Genomic DNA, 20933 nt, shown 5'->3' with positions numbered 1-20933 from the left:
CCCTCCGCTGCTAATTCAACTAGTTATCAAATAAATATAATTTAATCAATTCAATAACTTAATACTTGCATCATTCCAAACTTCAGTCTGGTTAATGGGCCTTAGTTGCCAGGGTGGAAAGAAGACAAATCTAATACCAGTAGTGCTGTTCGAGTTAACGCGAGTTGTTGACGTCTGTCCTGAATCCTGCTCTCCTAGGCTCCACCCCGTGCCTATATATATCTCTTAGCCATCACACAGGTTCACCCTATCCACCACCAGAGAGGAAACAACAATACAGCTTAGTAGCTTACCGACCTGTCCTCGAGCGTCCACCTTAGCCTCTGGCTCTCTGCCACCTCTTACTATGCATCTCTTCTTCTCGCGGACCTTCGATACTTCCCCCTCCTCCGTCCTATCTCTTCCGTTCAATGTCGTAATCTGTTCGTTACTTCTGCTAGTACTCATATTCCGGCAATGGCGGCCTTCCAAGCTCGCCAAACGTCTCCCCCCCGGCTCAATGGGTTGGCCTTATATTGGAGAGACCCTCAAGCTCTACACTCAAAATCCCAACTCCTTTTTCTCCAGCCGACAAAAACTGTAAATGATTGTTGCATTAGCTTAAACAACGTTAATCAATCATGTATTCTTGCAAAATCTGTACTTTTTTTGTTTTTTCCCTTAAGTTTTATTTCCTGACAGAATATTACTTACGTTTTTGTTTTTTTAAGGTACGGAGATATCTTCAAGACTCACATACTAGGCTGCCCATGTGTGATGATCTCGAGCCCGGAAGCGGCAAAGGTGGTTCTTGTGACTCAGGCTCATCTTTTTAAGCCCACGTATCCGCCTAGCAAGGAAAAAATGATAGGACCAGAAGCTCTATTCTTTCATCAAGGACCCTACCATTCCATGCTCAAGAAGTTGGTTCAGGCTTCATTTTTACCTTCTGTTATCAGAGAATCTGTCCCGGAAGTCGAGGGAATTGTTCTCAAGCTCCTTCCAAGCTGGGAAAATACAACCGTCAACACTTTGCAAGAGATGAAGAAGGTAGTATTAACTAGCTAACAGTTCTGAACCGAACCACCACAAGTAGTAAGTGGTATCTATTTTTTTTTTTTTTTTCCTTCTAAAAAAAAAAAAATTTGGTTATGATTTTGGGTTTCTAGTATGCTTTCGACGTGGCGGTATATGCGGCATTTGGGGACATGAGCAGGGAGGTGGAAGTCAAAGGAATTAAACGGTTGTACCAAATGCTGGAGAAAGGCTACAATTCAATGCCTCTGGATTTTCCGGGGACGCCTTTTCACCAATCAATGAAGGTATAGTAGCATTTAGTGTATCTGGAATCCAAGTAATAAGAAATTTGCATTAAACGTGTTAACCGGACTTACGCGTACAACGTACAACTTACTACTTACGTTACGTGTGAAGCATTCCATCCTGTCTTCACATGAAACTCAACGTAAAATGAGACATGTAGAAAGATATATCTGTGATCACAAATTCCTTGTAACCTGATTGAACCTTTCTTTAATTTCTTCCTTCATTAGTTTGTTTAGAAAGATGTACCATGTATGCAGGCAAGTGTCAAGTATTGAATATAGGGTTGAAAGTAAGAGCGAGCTAGGATATGCTTAATTATAGATCGATGTAATATAGGCTTTTTAATTTGTTTTTTCTTTTCAACGAGTATTGAATATATAACATTTGCATTGATGGGTCAATGTCAGAAATTTTGCTACATTTTAATTACGAATATCGCTAGGTTCTTGTCTACAAGTACACGCGGCAGTACAGGAATAAGGCACATATAATTATTAAAACCGTGAAGTTTTTTTTTTTTTTTTTATAAGAAGAAGAAGAAGAAGGAGAAGGAGAAGAAGCGAGGAGTAGTGCAATAATATATTAATATTAATTCACAAAATATTAATTAATTGTTGATGAATGGCACAGGCAAGAAAGGTCTTGACTGAGACACTGAAAACATTAATCTGGAGGAGGAGGAGATCAGAGAGCGGAAAGCATGGCGGAGGATTGTTGGAGACGTTGCTGAGAGCCAAAGACCACAAATTTAATCGACTCACCGATTCTCAAATTGCTGACAATATCATAGGAGTCATATTCGCTGCTCACGATACCACTGCCAGTGTCCTTACGTGGGTGCTGAAGTACTTGCATGATCATCCTCATCTTCTCCAAGCTGTCACGGTGACTACGTACTTGTAGAAAAATTTGGCTCTTTTTGCATTATTATTCTATATTTTTTGATCATCTTCAATTTTGACCTTGCACTGCGTGATATATCATCATCAAGTTTCTTTTTCGTTCCAAAAAAAAAAAAAAGAAAAAGAAAATTGATCAAAGTTTCCAAATACGGGTATATACATAAATTCTAAATTTATTTATTTGACAGCGGGAACAAGAAGAAATTAGACGAATTCGAACTGCAAGCAAACGAGGGCTAATGTGGGAGGATACTAGGCGCATGCCCCTGACTAGTAGGGTACATTTCACAAACCAATTGACTATTTGTTTCGTAGAGTGATTCATATATATCCCACAGGGAAATAATTGAAAACGGATCGTTACTAAGAAGAGAAGAGATGCATTTCAGGTTATCCAAGAAACACTAAGAAGTGCAAGCATTCTGTCATTTACATTCAGAGAAGCAGTCCAGGACGTGGAATTTCAAGGTTATCTCATCCCAAAAGGATGGAAGGTTCTTCCGCTATTCAGAACCATTCATCACTCTCCGGATTTCTACCCTCAACCTGAAAAGTTTGATCCTTCCAGATTTGAGGTAGGTGCATTATATTCCCCACAAAATTAAACCCTCAACTGCTAATTATTTTCCTGGTCGATCGGTAGAATACGTTTATCGACAACTAATTATATTGCAAGTACATATGAATATGCGTGTGTTGTCCGTTTCCCTAAAAACTAATTCCCATCTGACTCTGCTGCACAAGCTCCAGATGCAGAATGAGAATGAGAATGAGAATGCAGCTCATTTGCTCTCATCTGTCCTATTCTTCCCATTAATTGTAAGAAATATAAGGTTGTCAATCTTCGGATTATCCTGGCACTGTCCTTTTCAAGTTTTTTTTTTTTTTATGTGGATCATCTTCTAACTTTGACAATTGGATCAAAAATCTTTCAAGTATCAAATCACGTGACCTCGTTTTTGTATGGTAGCAATGCATGCTTTTACAGCCTCGTAATCTTTTTCAATGAAATGTGCATCTCTCTGCACTGTTTACGTAGAAAGATAACAACCTCTTGGATTTAAAATTTGAAGAAAACACCCCAAAAGAAAAAAAAAAAAAAAAAAAAAGGGCACAAAGGTGCAAGTAAAGAGATAATTGATAAAATTGAGGGTGTTTAATTGCAGGTTCCTCCAAGACCCAACACTTACATGCCATTTGGTAACGGGGTGCATTCGTGTCCAGGAAGTGAGCTAGCTAAGCTTGAAATGCTTATCCTCCTCCACCACCTCACTACCACTTACAGGTCTTTGATCTTTCTTTTCTTTTCTTTTCTTGTGCCTCCCTCTCCTCCTCTTGCTCTCTCTCTCTCTCTCTCACACACACACACACACAAAACACACACACATTCTATATCTACACACATAGTACTACACGGAATCGTGCAATTGCATGTGCACGTGTATGTTTGCACTGCATAAGTTAGAACTTGTAGAGTGTGGGTAGGTTTAGGCTGGACCTGTCGACCTAATGCTCCTTCAGCATTGGAAGTGGTCCTTCAAAATCCTCAATGGAGACAAAATCCTTTTGGTACCATACCAATACCACCATTTTGATTTTTGTCCCCGAGACCAAGAGGCCATAAAGATTTGTTGGAATATTATGAAATTCTCTGTGATTTTTCCCAAAATCGTCAGCCTCCGGTTATCTGCTGCATCTGAGATCAAGAAATGCAACTCTCGCTCCAGATGGCATGCATGCATCGTCTCATGTATTCACATCCACGTAGATTCATTCATTCATTCTTTTGACTGAGACTCGGACTCAGACTTGTGAGGCTGTGAATCTGAGGTACTCGGTGTGAGAGTAAAAAATAACCAGGAGCACCAGATTATCCTCATTGATTCATCATCGAATACCTTCGCCACAAAAAAAAGAAAAAGATTTGCAAACAAACATCTTAGCTTGTCGCAGAAAAATTGATTAGGTGGCCCCTTGTTGTTTTAGCACCATACCGTACGTGGCATGACCGATTGGAAGATAAATGAGGAACTTTATTTTGGTAGTCCACCTACCTACAACCATGCAAGATGATATGTTTAGCACATTTTTGTTGGTTACAAGAATTTGTCCCACTTGTTTTTGGGATGGGATTGTTGTGGATTCACTAGTAGAATAAAGATGAACAGAAATATTTGCACATGGAACCATTTTTTTATTATTGTAGCTAATTCAACTCTTTCTCTTCGGGATAGGCAATGCAAGACATGCTAATTGCGCCCCCCCCCCCCCCCCTTTTTTTTTTTGGGGTAGAATTCCTATGGCGCATATTTTTTGACTAGTTTATGACGTTACCAATTTGAAATTGCCTTTCACGCTATGGTCCATAGGCACTTTATTTTCTCGATCTCTGGCAGAAATCTAGCTCGCTGTCATATCTACTGTGGTTCTGCGTCCTTGATTGCCAAACTTTGGCTGCATTCTCTTTCTCTCTGCTACTAAATCTTTCTACCATTATCGTTCTACACATGCTCATCATTTACTCTGCCGTTCCGCCCATCTTGACCTAACGTCAAGAGTAACAGTTGTAAGAACATCCATGGTGCATACTCGTTCGACATGATCACTGCAGCTTGATCATCAGACACCCTACTGTGCCTGTACTGTAGCAGAACCACAACTTTCTCGTGCACATCTTTATTCATTTGAAAATCACTAATGCCTTGTTTGAAAATTAACGCGTTTTTCGTAAACATATTTTTCAATCATTTTTTTTTATCTAACATATATCAAAAAATTTAAAAATGGTAGTAATTTTATAGGCGCACGCGTTATCATGGAATTTCGTGTAAATTCTTTACTATTACAATTCCCTCGAGTCCATTTAAGCATGTATATAAACCTGCTATTTATATATATATTTTTTTGATGTTCAGATGGAAGGTAGTTGGTGAAGAGGAGGAAGGGATACAATACGGCCCATTTCCTGTACCAAAACGAGGTTTGCCGGTAAGGGTTCATCGAAGGAAGGTGACATGACAATCCACTCGGCAATTATTCGATACTACAAAAATCTGTAACTAGTTTGACAGCAAGGCCAAAACCCAAAGAACAAGTGGGGACGAAAGTGTGATTCCCATCGAGTTCCTTTTTGGGTTTTTTTTCCTGTAAGATTTGTGCGTGCAAAAGATGCTCTGCCATTCGCCCCGACTGCACTTGGGTGTCCGCATCGACAGATGTGGGGGGAACGGTGGGGTTAGCTACTTAGCCGTTAATTGTACGGTCGAATGCAGTTGTAGTTTGTCGGAAGCTGTAATTTAATTTGGCTTGGGGGAAGCATGCGCGCATATGAACGCAACATAGAGTGAATAATAATAAGGACGTGAATGCTAATCAAAAAATCAAGCCGGGTAATTGTCCTTTCCCGCCTGCCTTCTGTGCTGGAGAATGAAGTTTGTGGAGCGTCATGTTGCTGATGATCATTGAATGTGTGTGGCGTCAAGCTGTCGCCTTTGTCAGATTCCTTCTGTTTCGTCAATGGCCTCTAAAAATTCAATTGATATACTTCTCCCCTGTAAAATTTTACGAGTTCAATGCTCCTGTTGTCCGGTCTTGAGATAAACATACAAACAGGCTCAGAAGTGTGGGCTGTGCCCGTTAGGGTGCCACGTTGGGGTATGGTGGTTCACAGACTCTGGTCTCTAATGGAGTTAAAAACTGGCTGGTGGCATGTGTTTATGCGAAAACCAGCTGGTGATGGAGACCAAAGGCATCATTTTGAACGCGTGACTGAGCAACCACGTCCACTAAGTTCCTGATGCTCAAAGCTACAAATATCCAATGGGGGGAACCATCATTCGCAGAAATCTCGAGGGGTATTTGAGTACCAGATGGAATGATGTGATTCCTCGACTTACTGACGCAACCTAAACAAGATAGTTGTTGACTAATATATATATTATGGAAAGCTCTCCGGCCACAAGCACTAAAATGCCTCGTCAAAAAGGATAATCACTACTGCTTCTCTCTAATGCTAACCATTTCTCTCACCCGAGTCAGCTCACTCTTATGGACTTCAAACTGCACTGATCTCCAGATTTCTTTCCTCTAACATGCACAATCAGAGCAAGACAAGCAACATATAGACAGCCAAATATCAAGCCTAGTAAAGACACGGTCCTTTTCCCCACTGTTTGCATTCAGTCCACTCGTTGGGATGCAGTCCACGGATGACAAGAAACGCATCAGTTCATATATTTCTTTGGTGATAAAGGAAACCTGTCCTATTAGGGCACATAACAGATTTCAAATTGAAATTTTCAGGGAATCTTTTTCATGGAGCTTTCATATTGACAATTTCACAGTAAAGCCTTATCCAAATCCTGTCAAATGAAGTTTTTAGATTTTAGCCATGGACCCTACAATTTACGTGCTCCGAATAAGTTCATAAATTCGACAGACTAATCAATGTGGATTGGCCTTGAGGAAAGCAAAGTCTAATGTCAAACCAACAATTTAAATCAAGACACGAGTTTATGTTCTAATGATCTAGCATACTCTTTTAAGTTTGCTTTTTGAGTGCAACGAGGTTGACACTCTTTGGGTTTGCAAAAGAACAATGAATTTCCAATGGGAAACAAATGCTGATTCGGCAACTCTATCTCTTCTATGCTAACGCCAACAGAATTAACCTAATAATAAATGAAAAGAAATGTCACATCAACAATGGACCAACAATGGAATGCAAGAAATCCAATTGGTGTGTTGCTTTACCAGCCAGTTTCAACACCAGAGATGCTTCTATAGCTATTTCTATGGATTCAAAAAGAATATAACCTCACCCGAAGTAAGAAATAAATGTGAAGTGTGAGAGGCGAATTACTAAACATTCAAGAATGCTAATCAAAAGATTGACTCTGACACTCAAATTAGGTGACGATAAGTGTGCATCATGATGTCTTACAGTCCTCTTTCACTGAGACAATTATGCCCTGTTTTTCAGGTAAACCACAACCTCCACAAGCAAGTCATGATTTGTCGGGGACATAATGATTAATCTGGCTGGACCAAACATTTAAGTAACACAGAGCCTTACGAAAAGATTGGCAGTCCAAACTGCCCTACCTACCCTTGCCACAAACGTAGTGGAGGTAAGGGGAGCTAGAGAAGGAAAGAGAAATGCACGAATTACTTTCAAGCTTCATCTCCAAAGTCTTCCTTAGAGATATATGTTAGCACTTCTCATACCTACCAAAAGTCACATTAGCAAATACACGTGTTCTTCACATACCTATAGCCATTTGATAATTTGGGAAAACAAGAGGATTGAAAGGAGGAAATATATAACAAAGAGGCTGCTCTGCAAGAAAATGACCATTAAATATTGTTGATTTTGCACTTCCCAGAAACAATTACATAAATATTTGGAACATGTGCAACAGCCAAAAGCTATTTGTCCAGGTTTCAATCAAGAGAAAATATTAGTATGAAAAAATAATTAAATCACCTACAGAAGGTAAGATTATTTTCCTCTACCTGATGCCAAAAACAACACCCCCCCCCCAAGCATCTTTACTAAGAAGAAGAATAGGAAAGCTCTAAGCGTACTCAAATGGTGAATGTTGATCTCTAAAATCAGTTCAGGCTATCCTTACAGCTGGTTTTACAGGGTGACAATGAGACAGGTTATATGTTGGATGAAGAGGTACAATGAACATTTCACACTTCTAAATGTTTATGATCCTATTTACCATTCGCATAAGTTTTACAATTTACTTGTAATCTAATAGATGGAAATGGATATTAGAGCATCTCATGCATCAACCAAGACCCTAACATAAAATTTGTTCCCTTTCAGAAGACAAAGTGAACATGTCTGGATCACACTAAATTAAAAGTAAACACCACAAACCCAAGTTACAAAAACAGCATGTCAAGCTAGTTAGGCATTCATTGCAGGCACAACTTTTTGCAGCTAAAAATGATATACTTTGAGCTATTCATATAGGTTTCTATGAAAAAAATTGACATGAAATTGGTACTAGGCCAAGCTATCCGCATGCAGCACCCTCGCCTATGAAAAGCACTGTTAAAAAAAGAAGCAGTTCTAGCTCTGGATCAAAACAAATGATGACAGTGCAGTGTAATACAATTCTAATTCGTTTTTCCCATGCCAATCTAACCGGGTAGGAAATCAGCCATATTTTGAACAGAAAAATGAAATAAAACATCAGGATATTAGCTTTTGGGGAGCAATAAGACAACTAGAATATTGTCCAAAAGGAGACTGACATCATATAAAGAATAACACATTTTAATCGGTGTATACTCACAAAACACATCTCTTTGAAGTTTGAACAGTCAAATCAACATAGATGAGATGAAGGTGTTTCAAGAATAAATATGTTTGGAAACCTTTTTGTGCTTATGATGGTTGAACACTCATAATCATACAAACACTACCAAAGCAATAAAAGATCAAACCAGACATGCAAGATTTTTCTGAATGTCCATTCTTGACCTGATAAACCATGGGCAATCTCTTAACAGAGTATACTGGACCATCATAAGATGAATAGTTGACCAATCATGCAGCATGTGAAATTGAGAAGTACAAAAGCATGAGAAGATTCAAGACAACGAACGTGGTAAATACATCTTGGCATGATAATTAACACAAGCTGCTCTTTCCTATGAGTATTAAAATATACACTAGTTAACGATCCTCAAACCTTTACATCAAATCGTACAGCCAGGTCCAAGTGGATATGACCTTTTCACAGAAGACAAAACCCACAGGCTCACTGAGGAAAAGAAGTACCAACTAAACGGAAACACTACTCGTCAAGATGCAATGCTAGGAATAACATGAGAATGAAATCCTCATTCCCTGAGTAATTGCTGTATTGCTCATGACTTTCACTCCATTAAACATTAGAGTTACAACTATCAAAATAAAAATGGTGGCTTTGTACAAAAAGCAATAGTTTCAAGGTCAAATATGAAGTTTCAACCTTATGGTCCTTTATAATGTCTATTCTATAGATACTAAGTTTGACGAGGTGAGCAAAAGGAAGCACATTGAACCTTCTTTCCTTATTCAGGCCATACCTATTAGTGTGACAGAGAAAATTGCTCAGGAAATTTTTGCACGTGAAACTTGAGGAAGGACTTAAGGTTTGAACAGACTAAAAAATACATAACAATAAACTCAACCATAAGGTCATCAGCCCAAGTTTCTACAGGACTTGCATTTCTATGAGTAAGTCTGCCAAACAAACATCCAACATAAGATTGACATACATGATTGCATAAAAGCTTATTAATACCTTCAACCAGCTAGAAACCAACTCATTTTACAGGCTAATAAGCTTTTCAAATGATACTTGGACTCACAAAGATTAGAAAAAAGATCAAGAATCCATGAACTCATAGTATTATCACTTTTCTTCCAAGAAATTAATATTACAACATAAACTAGTAGACAAAGGGGATAAATTTGTACCTAACTTTATTCGCGTATCCAGTGTACATCTGTCCAAAGGTTTTCACCATCATGAGTTCCTCTAGTTTTGCCTTTTGCCCGTAATAGAATATGCAGACTGCAACTATAAACAATGCGCTCAAGGGTGCTCGCATTGCGGCAAAGTAAGTGACGAACAAAAGCATCGTGGACGCATAAATTGGATGGCGGACAAACCGATATGGCCCAAACAGCACAACAGAAGTCGGCACAACTACCTTCTCTGAATACTTTGCCAAATACAACGTGGAGTGGTACTGCATAAACAATGTCAACATTATCAAAATCCAAATGCCCAAATTACTCCAGCCACCAGGAACAAGATGTAATTCTGGCCCCTCAAATGCTGCAAACCAATGGCCAACCATCACTCCAACACAGAACAAGAGTTTTTGCCACCTGGGCAGGGTAATATCCCACGCGGGATCATGCTCTCTGGGATAATAATCACCATACAACCGCTTTCGGACGCTCACATTGAAGAAAAAGAAGTAGTGGTAAACAAAGAAAAACACAATAGGCCATCCTTCGAGAAAACCATTGAAATGTGCTGGGGGTACTAAAGTGAGCCAAGTAAATGCTGCAGTAACAATTGAAAGCTGCTGAAAAGCATTGGCATTGCCGTGTAAATGCCTGTTAAAGCAGTAAAGACCGTAAATTGCAAGACTAATAGCTACCATCCAAGGCCAAAACAACCAAGTCCAGCTAAAATACATCCAGAAGAAAGGGCTGAATAGCACATTGATAGTCCACCTTGAGGCTGCAACTGCAATGGAGAAAGCCAAAGACCATTTGCATACCTCAAATGGGGTTAAATTTAAAAGGGTCGATTTTAGTGACTCGAAAGAAACGTTTTTGAGGGCTATGATGACTGGGTTCGGAGAGCCTGGGCTTGTTTTTACATCAGAATATGAAGAGCATTGAATAACGAATCGACTGGTAACACCGTTGGGGGAGAGATTGAAAACGGTGCTGCAGCTAGAGGAAGTGTTTAGAGGGATATTCCATTGGGTTTTGAAACTTTTCTGGGCACCAGAGTTCTTCAAAGCCAATTTGCAATCAATATGTTTGTTGGAAGGTCTGAGAGAAGAAATGAACTTCTTGTTGGCAAGCGTCAAGCTAAAAGGCGTTACCTTGGTGCAGATCAAAGAAGACGTGTTTTCCATTGTCTAAAGTGTAATCGCAGGGTTAAAAGTTGTTGGCCGAGGCAATCAAATTAGGAGACCATCACGGAACGAGTTTTCCGCAGCCACTGAGAGGCCCAGCGTCCGCTGGGTTCTTGCACTTGGATCATACATGTATATATATATATATATATATACACGATAGACTTTTTATATTTTTAATTTTTTTATCCAACATATATAATATTACAAAAAAATATTACGATAGTTATTTCAAATAATATTTTAAATCATATCCTATCTAAACACATTCAATTGTTTTAAAAGTTTAGAGAGGGAAAAGAAAAATCCTATCCAACATTTGCTTTTTAGATAATGAATTTGACATTTTAAGATTATAAAGAGTTGTACGTTTCATTCTTTGATAATTGCATGTAAAAGTAGTACATTGTAAAGGGATATATATTTTTTCCAGAAAAGTAGTACATTTTATTTGCGATCAAAATGGCATATTTTTCTAATAATAATGTTGCAGACTAGACTTTTACTGAGAAAGCGATACATTTCACAATAAAGGTCTTGTGCTCTTGTACTCTTTTTCGAATTATTTTCTTCATTATTTGGAACACTGGGGATTCCAATGAGACACAATAGTGACTCATTCATATTTAGTTTCAACGCAATTTACTTCTTGCGAACTGTGCTATTTCCCTCCAAAATTATGGGTAAATTACGCCAACTTCTCCTATAGTTTTTAGGAGAAATGGGAAATTTCTTTCTTGATTTAAAAATTATAAAGACCTCCCTTGTCAGTGATTACCATCTAGCTTGTTTTGAAATTATAATTTTACCGCTTACCTTTGTTGCTCATGTTTTTTTTTTTTTTTTGTCAATTATCACTTATCTATCTTACTTCTGTTTCTACTCTAACATATTTTAAAGGGGGAAGGCTCAACTAGATCTATTAGAGAATTGACAGGAACTGAATTACCATCAAATTAGACGGATGCATTACGCACTTGTATAGATTTAAGTCACTTAAAGTGACAATCCACGTGTAATGGCAAATGGTGGGAGGTAAAATTTAAACTATTGACCTCCCACCTCTCAAAACCTTAAAGGCTGTGGTTATGTTCTTCATATTAAATTAAAGAAAGTTGTTAAAACAAATAGTTTTAAGTTGTCTTCTGAAAGGAAGAAAAAGTAAAAAGAAATAGAGTCTAATTCATGAAATTGGAAGACTTCCTTGTTTTGTGATTTTATTGTAGATTTTTTTATTCTCACCCATCAAAATAAACAACACATGTATCTATTCTTACAATAAAAAGGATTAAAACAAAGCAAGATATTTTTAACCTCGCATTCATCAAATATCTTAATCCTGTGAAATTTTAACTCATTGTATGTGAATGTTAAATAATAGAGAATTAAGACATTAACTCAGTTTCCAAGTCAATGTAGAAAAAATATTGAGAATTTACTTTTGAAAACACAGGCACTTAATCTCAAATTTTTTTTAAAAGGTGCTGGATGGCCAACTTTTATGGCTACACATGCGATCAAAGGTCATCAATTTTCGGAAAAAAAAAAAAAAACTAGTCATGCCCTCTTTTCGTTCTTTAAAATATTTATTTGTGTCACTGTAAGTGCACTTTGAGGACATTAAAGTTAATTTATTACCAAAGTAATTAACTTTCGTCCCTTAATTAGAGCAGAGGAAGTTTTTTTATATTACTATCTAACAAACCAGAGGAAGGTCCCTGATATTCTTCCTTGCTCTTATAAAAATTACAGGGGATTGTTAGTGTAATTTATCCTTAAATTATTGTTCTTTAAATTGAAGGATGAGTAAACATGCATTACACTGACCAAAGAATGGACCTACAAAACCTCTCCAATAAACCCATACTAGAAATTTGCCCATGGCTTAGCACGGTTTCTTTTTATTTATTGTGAATTTATACAAATATAAATAATTTAAATACAAAAATTAACAAATATCCTACATATTCATCCACTAACTTTAAAAAATTAATCTATTCTAAATGTTCAATTATTTACTAATTTTAAAATTTTGTTTATATACTTTCACTAGTATACTTCAAATAATGTACCATATATCAATAATTTGGTAGATATTCTTTTTTTTTACAAATGTTATTTTTGACAACTTAAATTTTTATAATAACCATAAATCTATAACTATATATTCATATTTAATTAAATAGAAAAAATCCAGCAATTCATTTTTCTTCATTAATAAATATTTTGTTCCCAACAATATTGGTAAATCCATCAATGTAATAGTTAATTCTGATTTTTTCCACCAAGTTAATTCAAAAATTAAGAGAAGAAATTATGAACGTTTTGAATAATAATCAACGGTATGGTAGTGAAAGGAAGTAATTTGGGTATGTAAGATTTTAATAATTGTAATTAAGAAAGTAATTTGGAATATGTGAGATTTCTATAATTGTGATTTGAAAAAGATTTTAATATAGTTCTATATGTAATAATTTGATAGAAAGCAAAATCATTAAGATATGATTAGTTGTTTTTTAAAATTATTTTAAATTTAAAGATAATTTTGAAACATATAATATAATCTAAATAGGATTCAATATGGGTAAAACTTAAATTATTCATAACCCGTTAATTTTTTTCAATTAGACATGCCACGTAGGGATGAGAAACAACTCTGATTAAAATAATTACTTTCATATGGCTACATATATATATATATATATATATATATATATATGTATAATGATATTTCATATTTACCGCAATTGCAAAATTTCCCTCATTCTACCTCATAAGGTCAAAGCCTCCAAAAATCAAAATTTCGTCTTGTTCCTTCGGCTAAGCCAAACCCACGACATAACAGAAGCTACCAAAGATTTTCGTCTTGCTTCCCAAGTTTCGAGTTTGCGCCCAAATCAGCCGTGAGCCGCCCACCACCAGCTTAGCGACCAGGCACCGGCTAGCCACTGTCTATTTTTCTTTTTATCCAACAGAAACAAATAAACCCAATAAAAGACAAAAATTATCGAGGCATCTCATATTCACAGCAACTGAACAAAGCCCCAATTTTAGATTAAAATCCACGTTCTGTAGCCTTACCATCTGCCTAGAATACAAATACTCCATCAATGTTCCTTTGTATGGATTCTTGCTGTCATCTGTATGATCTCCTGCCTCCAGCTCCTTTTCACCTCTAAACCCCGTACTAAACCACCCCATTTGTTTTTTTATAATTTTTTTTTCAATTTTCATTTGTATCTGCTTTAGTACCTTCAGAGACATTGATTATCAATTGTCCAAGAAGAAGATAGAGAATCCCATTAATTATTTTCACAAATCAAGATGATATTTTCCAAACTCAGCCGTTCATTATCTCGCTCCTCTGCTTCTAGGGTAAGCTTCTCTCTTACTTTCCTCTGCCTCTATTTACACAGATTTTCTTAAAGTTGCTAACTTTTTTGCTTTTTCTTTTTTTCTTTTCGTGGGATATCATTTGGGATGCAGAATGTGATAAATGGTCGGTTTAGAGGAAGGTCAGCGATTTGGGATAATGGGAATTTTGGAGGATTTGATGTAAAAAAGCTTAATAATAGTGAGTTTGGTGGAAAGTTAGGGCTTTTGAGGGAATATTTAGCTTCTGTTGGGGGAAAAAGCGGACAATTTCCTAAAGCTTCATATTTTTTGGATTTCAATTATGTTATTGCCAACCCTAGATTACGTAGATTTTTCTCCAGTGAAGCTCCCAAGAAAAAGAGTAAGTTTTTTTTTTTTCATTTTTTCGTCATTTAAAAGATTGTGTTTTTATGTTTTTGTAGGTTGAAAATACCTGACATTTAATGACTATTTTGGGTGTATTTTTGGCAGAGTATGAGAATTTTTATCCAAAAGACAAGAAAGAAACTCCCAAAGAAAATGGGCAGAAATCAGAGTCTAAAGGTTTGTTTTTATCGTTTAATGTTTTATTGATTAAAACACGATGAAACAATTGCTGGAAATATGGTTAATAACTCGGTAAACAAGTTCTTGTGTAGTTCTCAGCTGTTGCTAGTGAAATGGGAAACTAAGTAGCTTCAAAACAGACACATTATGCTTAAAAAGTGAAAGAAACATTTTGAAAGCTTTGTAATTTGTACTTGTGTTGATCTTTGCACCATTGACAATCTTATTGCGACTTTTAGACTCATCCATTTAGGTCTTAAACTGAAATGAATGACTGATGGGAAACATTAAACTGATGGTATTTATTGAGATTCAGTTGGAAAAATATTGTTTACTTTATATAAGGCAATTGTTGTTGTGCCTTTGCTATTCAGATTTATATGTAGCAAGATTTTTTGATGTCTCTGCTTATTCATTTGTGAAAGACCATATTGAGCTTTTGATTCAATGATAAAAGCTAGGAAGTGGAGGCCTTTTTTGGAGGGTGGGGGAGGGGAAGAGGGTTACTGGAGTGGGTTTTGCTCATGAATGATCAAATGTAACTAGTGAGAGTTTAGGTTTGAGTATTATTAACATATCGCCATACCGTGAAGATTTTTTCTCGTTTGTTTCCCAGAGTATTAAGAATTGATCTTAAAATGGTTTTACGCACTTTGTAGGGTGGATGACCTTCATGTTTCTAATAGTAGCTTTCTTATATATGTTCTTGCAGAGGGTGGAAATGCAGATGGTAACAACAATTTTCAGGATACTATTATGAAGCTGGCACAAAACTTAATTACACCATTATTAGTGGTTGCAATAATACTGTCATCATTGTCAATCAGCCCTCGCGAACAGAAACAAGTAAGCATATGCTGGAAATACTTGTTTAGTTTTACAAGTAGAAAATGTATACTATACCTGTTGTAGAATTGCAAATTAAAACCAGTTCACTTTTATCTTGTAATGTTGGTCTTTCATGAAGTTGGAAATATAAGATTTTGGGCAGTGATGTTATTTTAAATACCTTTTGAGAGTAAGTGCATTCTTGTTCTCACATGGTGAAAATTTTTTTTTTTTTGGGGTGTTAAAATTAGGTTCCAGTGGTTGTGCTCTGCTATTTTGCTATCATATACCATTCCTTTTTGCATTCATATTTGTATTGAAATGTCTAGTTTTCCTGTTTTGTGGCAAAAAAAATGGATTCTTAAACTAATAAGATTTCTAGACTCATTGGAGACCGAATAAGAGGATCTTTGCATGGTATCATAAACACATTTTAGAAGGACATCTATGATCAATCTTGACAGATCAATTTGTGAAATGGAGAGCTTGCTTCTGATCATACTGTCTGCGGCACAATCCTTAGTTTTCCTTGAGCTGTATAGATGCTGCCCTTTTTGAAACCAAATGAACCAAAGAGAAAAGAAAAAGGACAAGTGTGTTTGATACTTCAGTTCTTGCTAGGTGAGTGCTAAAGCACAATCACAAAGAATGTAGAAACCAAATGAACGAAAGAGAAAAGAAAAAGGATATGTGTGTTTGATGTTTCAGTTTTTGCTAGATAAGTACTTGGTTACCTTCATTCATCCTACTAGCAAGTAAATGAAGAAAATTGTGATTACCACTTATGGACACTTGCAATAAGTACTTGGTTACCTTCATTCATCCTACTAGGCAAGTAAACGAAGAAAATTGTGATTACCACTTATGGACAATTGCACTACTACAATCTACTGCAAGTCTTTCACTTTTAGCTTGTATTTTGCTTCCATGCTTAATTTAGAGTTAATTATCTTCTAGATTGTAGAATATGGTTGCTACTATGTTTATCTGAGGAGTGAAAGGTTGCACTTAAATGAACTTTGAATATATAACTTAGTGGTGGGACAGGAAGAAAAATTGTGTGATAATTTAAACTCTGGACTTTGTTACCAAAAAATTGGCTGTAGTATTGCCACGAAGTAGTTTGATTCAGTTTGGAACTAAAATCGCACAGGACTGTTCTTATCAAGTTCTAAAGTTCAAAAGCTAACCACATAAAAGAATTTGATAACTAAATCTACCTAGATTGCTGCTCATCAGTTAGCTTGGTTTGCTTCATTATTTTCTGCAGGTTTTTATTCAGCCATAAATATGAGACTTCTTTATCCAAAATACTTTGACACCTAGTTTATGGCATAAATCTGACATTGACATAAATGGTGGTGCATTGAAAACGTGCTGAACCCTTGTGTGCTTGTGCATGAGTATTGCTTCTACAGGTTCCAGTTGTCTATTCATTCTGTTTATTGTTTTTGGGGTGTGGAGATGCGATAACTTTCCCTCAATTAACTCTGATTTTACTTTTGGCAGATTAGCTTTCAGGAGTTCAAAAATAAGCTTCTTGAACCAGGTTTGGTGGATCACATTGTGGTTTCAAATAAATCAGTTGCAAGAGTATATGTGAGAAGCAAACCACGGAATCTGAGTCATGAAGATGCTGAAGAAGGTGCACCGTTTGGAAGCAGCAACCCTTCTGGAGAGAACACCAGTCGCTATAAGTATTATTTCAATATTGGAAGTGTTGAATCTTTTGAGGAGAAGCTGGAGGAAGCCCAGGAAGCACTGGGAATAGATCCTCATGACTATGTACCAGTTACATATGCATCTGAAATGGTTTGGTACCAGGAATTAATGAGGTTTGCACCAACACTGTTGCTTCTGGGTTCCCTGATGTACATGGGGAGGAGAATGCAAGGTGGTCTAGGTGTGGGAGGTTCTGGTGGAAAAGGTGCACGTGGAATATTCAATATAGGGAAAGCTCAAATTACGAAAGTTGATAAGAATGCTAAAAACAAGGTCGGTCCTTTTTTTGCTAATTAACTTTTTGAATTCTGTAATTGTGTTGATGGCTTTGAGTTCGTTCCAGGCCATCTAGTAGCTGTTTGGCATGGAATTTGGGGAAGTACATTGAATGTTTCTTTCTTTCCTTCCATCTTGCAACTTATGCAGGTTTATTTCAAAGATGTTGCTGGCTGTGATGAAGCAAAGCAGGAGATAATGGAGTTTGTGCACTTCCTTAAAAACCCAAAGAAATATGAGCAGCTGGGGGCAAAAATTCCTAAAGGTGCTCTGTTGGTTGGTCCTCCAGGCACTGGTAAAACTCTTTTGGCAAAAGCAACTGCAGGTGAATCTGGAGTGCCATTTTTATCCATGTCTGGCTCAGATTTCATGGAAATGTTTGTTGGTGTTGGGCCTTCAAGGGTTAGAAATTTATTCCAAGAGGCAAGGCAGTGTGCACCTAGTATAATTTTTATTGATGAAATTGATGCCATTGGTCGGGCAAGGGGACGTGGCGGTTTTTCTGGAGGTAATGATGAGCGTGAAAGTACTCTTAACCAGTTGCTTGTTGAAATGGATGGATTTGGAACCACATCTGGGGTGGTGGTTCTTGCTGGTACCAATAGACCTGATATTCTAGACAAAGCCTTGTTAAGGCCTGGTCGATTTGATCGACAAATTAGCATAGATAACCCTGACATCAAAGGTCGTGAACAGATATTTCAAATCTACTTGAAAAAGATCAAACTTGATCAGGAGCCATCCTATTATTCACAGAGACTTGCTGCCCTTACTCCTGGATTTGCTGGTGCGGATATTGCAAATGTTTGTAATGAAGCTGCTTTGATTGCTGCAAGGACCGAGGAAACACAGGTGAAAATGGAACATTTTGATGCAGCCATAGATAGAATAATTGGTGGTCTGGAGAAGAAAAACAAGGTAAATCAGAATTTCATTTGCTGGCAAGCATATGCTTACTATTTAGGGTCCAGGGCTGGTTGGTCATGTATATAAGGATGTCTAGTTATTTGAAGTTTAACTATCAGAGAACAGTAATATCTGTGCTTTTCAAACAGGTCATCAGCAAACTTGAACGCCGTACTGTAGCTTACCATGAATCTGGTCATGCTGTTGTTGGCTGGTTTCTAGAACATGCAGAACCCTTGTTGAAGGTAACAATTGTTCCTCGTGGTACTGCAGCACTTGGCTTTGCTCAGTATGTCCCCAATGAGAACCTTCTTATGACAAAGGAACAACTTTTTGACATGACATGCATGACTCTTGGTGGTCGTGCTGCAGAACAGGTAACTACAAAGCTGCTGAACAGTTCATGTCTTTTTCTGTAGAACAGCCGATGTAGGTATTTTAGTTATGAAAAACTTCTATTAGAGTTGACGTTAACAAATCACTGGACATTTCTTGTGGGAATTGTTCAAAAGTTCAGCGGTGCAATAAAAACATGTTACGTTATTTTTTGGTTTCATATTTGTTATGAGACACACCATTGTGGACTGATATTTAAATTGATTATTTGAAAAGAGTCCTTGGCTTATGAGTACGAGGGACATTTTCATGTGAGAGAGAGAGAGAGAGAGAGAGAGAGAGAGAGAGAGAAATTGTTACTTTGTGGATAATAACAAGTTTGCTTATAATAATTTGATTTTACTTTGTTGTTGATTCAGGTTCTGTTGGGTAAAATATCAACCGGAGCCCAGAATGACCTGGAAAAAGTGACAAAAATGACATATGCCCAAGTTGCTGTCTATGGTTTTAGCGAGAAGGTGGGTCTTCTTTCTTTTCCTCAGAGGGATGAATTTGAGATGACCAGACCTTATGGTAGCAAGACCGCAGCAATTATAGATGCTGAAGTACGTGAATGGGTTGGCAAGGCTTATAACCGAACTGTTGAACTGATTGAGGAACACAAGGAGCGTGTAGCTAAAATTGCTGAACTGTTGCTGGAGAAAGAGGTTCTTCATCAGGATGACTTGGTCCAAGTACTTGGTAAACGACCTTTTGAATCAGCTGAGGTAACAAATTATGACAGATACAAGCAAGGGTTTGAAGAGGAAGTTCAGAAGACTAAGCAGGCTATTGATGATAGAACTACAAATGATGATGGGCCATCACCTCTTGAACCAGAGGTTGTTCCTGCTTAAGATCCAGGACACAAGCTAGTTTCTGTACAGAATGTCATGACTTCCTTTTCTGGGTTAGGCTGTTCTTGATGCTGGCATTTGATGGCCAGATGCTCTCTGACCTCTTTTCTTCTCCAAGCAACGACATCGATAAAAAGGTTTCACATTTAGGTACTGCTGGTTGCTCACATTGCGCTGCCCACCCTCGCCAAGTAACACAATTGCGGTGGTGTCTCGAGGATGGCATTGGAGGCAGTGGGACCATCAAGATTCCAATCTTCTACTAGCGCATCTGGGTATTGTTATATCATAGTTGTTGAAGTTTGGTTTAAAAGAAAATACTGGAAAAGATGAAAGAAACAATTTGATGTACATGGACTTGAGCAATTCTGATTTACGTTCACTCTGCAACTTGAGCATGTTCTTGAGAAGTTGGTCATTTTGGTTAGTTTCACAATTACCATTTTCTTTTTCTGGAATAGAAAAATCACCTTAACACGGTAGAGAAAAGAATTTGACAGGAAGCCCCTACTTGTTTACTCAGGTGGCCTGTCCCGTTGTTCGGAAACCTGAATAGAGACAACCTCCTCCTCCTCCTCCCTTCCTTTCCCGGGTTTCGTATATTTTTCTTTTTCTTCTCCTTTCACCCTAAGCGTCTTGATTGATTGCATAAATTATCTCATTCTCCTCCGTTTTTGTTTCTGTCTCTTCTATTAAAACAATTTCGCTTTCCGATGAACAAATTGAGAGGCTTTAATCAGGAAAAGCGGAGTCTGAGTTTTATACCTTCTTTAAGCTTCTAAAGCGTTCAAGAATTTCTTTATTTTACTTGATCGGAATGGATTTCTAAACAAGGTACTAAACTTTTTCTCAATGATTCAAGAATGTAGAGACATTCATTGTGCTCATGACTCTTCCAATACTCATTGCTACGGAGACAAGTTATGCCCTTGAAATATATACTGGTGTTTTACCAAAGACCAACCACGTATATTAATTTGCTAATATAATCTGCAATGCTTCAAAATGTGAAAGCATCCGGTTTTTTTTTTTTTGTTTTTTGGGTGGGATGGTTCGGGGAACTAGGAAGGAAGTATCCTATTCCTGTCATTGTATTCTAGATCTTCTAGTTTAGTTATATTCTTACAAAATGCTGGGAAAGCTTGGACACTAATCAAACGGGATGAGTTTGAAT

At 37.2% G+C, this 20933-nt stretch overlaps 3 protein-coding genes across 3 annotated transcripts; 2 read left to right on the top strand and 1 right to left on the bottom strand.

Moving 5' to 3' along the window:
* The first annotated feature begins 235 nt into the window (after window positions 1-235).
* LOC113729282 (abscisic acid 8'-hydroxylase 2-like) lies at window positions 236-5522 on the top strand. The gene is made up of 8 exons (XM_027253599.2): window positions 236-579; window positions 711-1029; window positions 1149-1301; window positions 1936-2190; window positions 2396-2485; window positions 2597-2782; window positions 3374-3492; window positions 5123-5522. Exons 1-8 carry the CDS (start codon window positions 347-349, stop codon window positions 5223-5225), a joined length of 1458 nt encoding a protein of 485 aa, XP_027109400.2. The 5' UTR covers window positions 236-346; the 3' UTR covers window positions 5226-5522.
* A 3889-nt stretch (window positions 5523-9411) lies between these two features.
* On the bottom strand, window positions 9412-10994 carry LOC113729272 (uncharacterized). The gene has a single exon (XM_072078241.1). The coding sequence runs from the start codon at window positions 10872-10874 to the stop codon at window positions 9663-9665; it is 1212 nt and encodes a 403-aa protein (XP_071934342.1). The 5' UTR covers window positions 10875-10994; the 3' UTR covers window positions 9412-9662.
* Window positions 10995-13899: 2905 nt separating this feature from the next.
* LOC113729263 (ATP-dependent zinc metalloprotease FTSH 10, mitochondrial-like) lies at window positions 13900-20149 on the top strand. Its single transcript, XM_027253584.2, has 8 exons — window positions 13900-14249; window positions 14361-14610; window positions 14721-14792; window positions 15508-15641; window positions 17133-17618; window positions 17772-18539; window positions 18677-18904; window positions 19283-20149. Exons 1-8 carry the CDS (start codon window positions 14199-14201, stop codon window positions 19757-19759), a joined length of 2466 nt encoding a protein of 821 aa, XP_027109385.2. The 5' UTR covers window positions 13900-14198; the 3' UTR covers window positions 19760-20149.
* The last annotated feature ends 784 nt before the right edge of the window (window positions 20150-20933 follow it).

Source organism: Coffea arabica, chromosome 1c (assembly GCF_036785885.1).
Source record: "Coffea arabica cultivar ET-39 chromosome 1c, Coffea Arabica ET-39 HiFi, whole genome shotgun sequence".
NCBI classification, from domain to species: Eukaryota; Viridiplantae; Streptophyta; class Magnoliopsida; order Gentianales; family Rubiaceae; genus Coffea; species Coffea arabica.
This window is presented reverse-complemented; position numbering and strand designations above follow the sequence as displayed.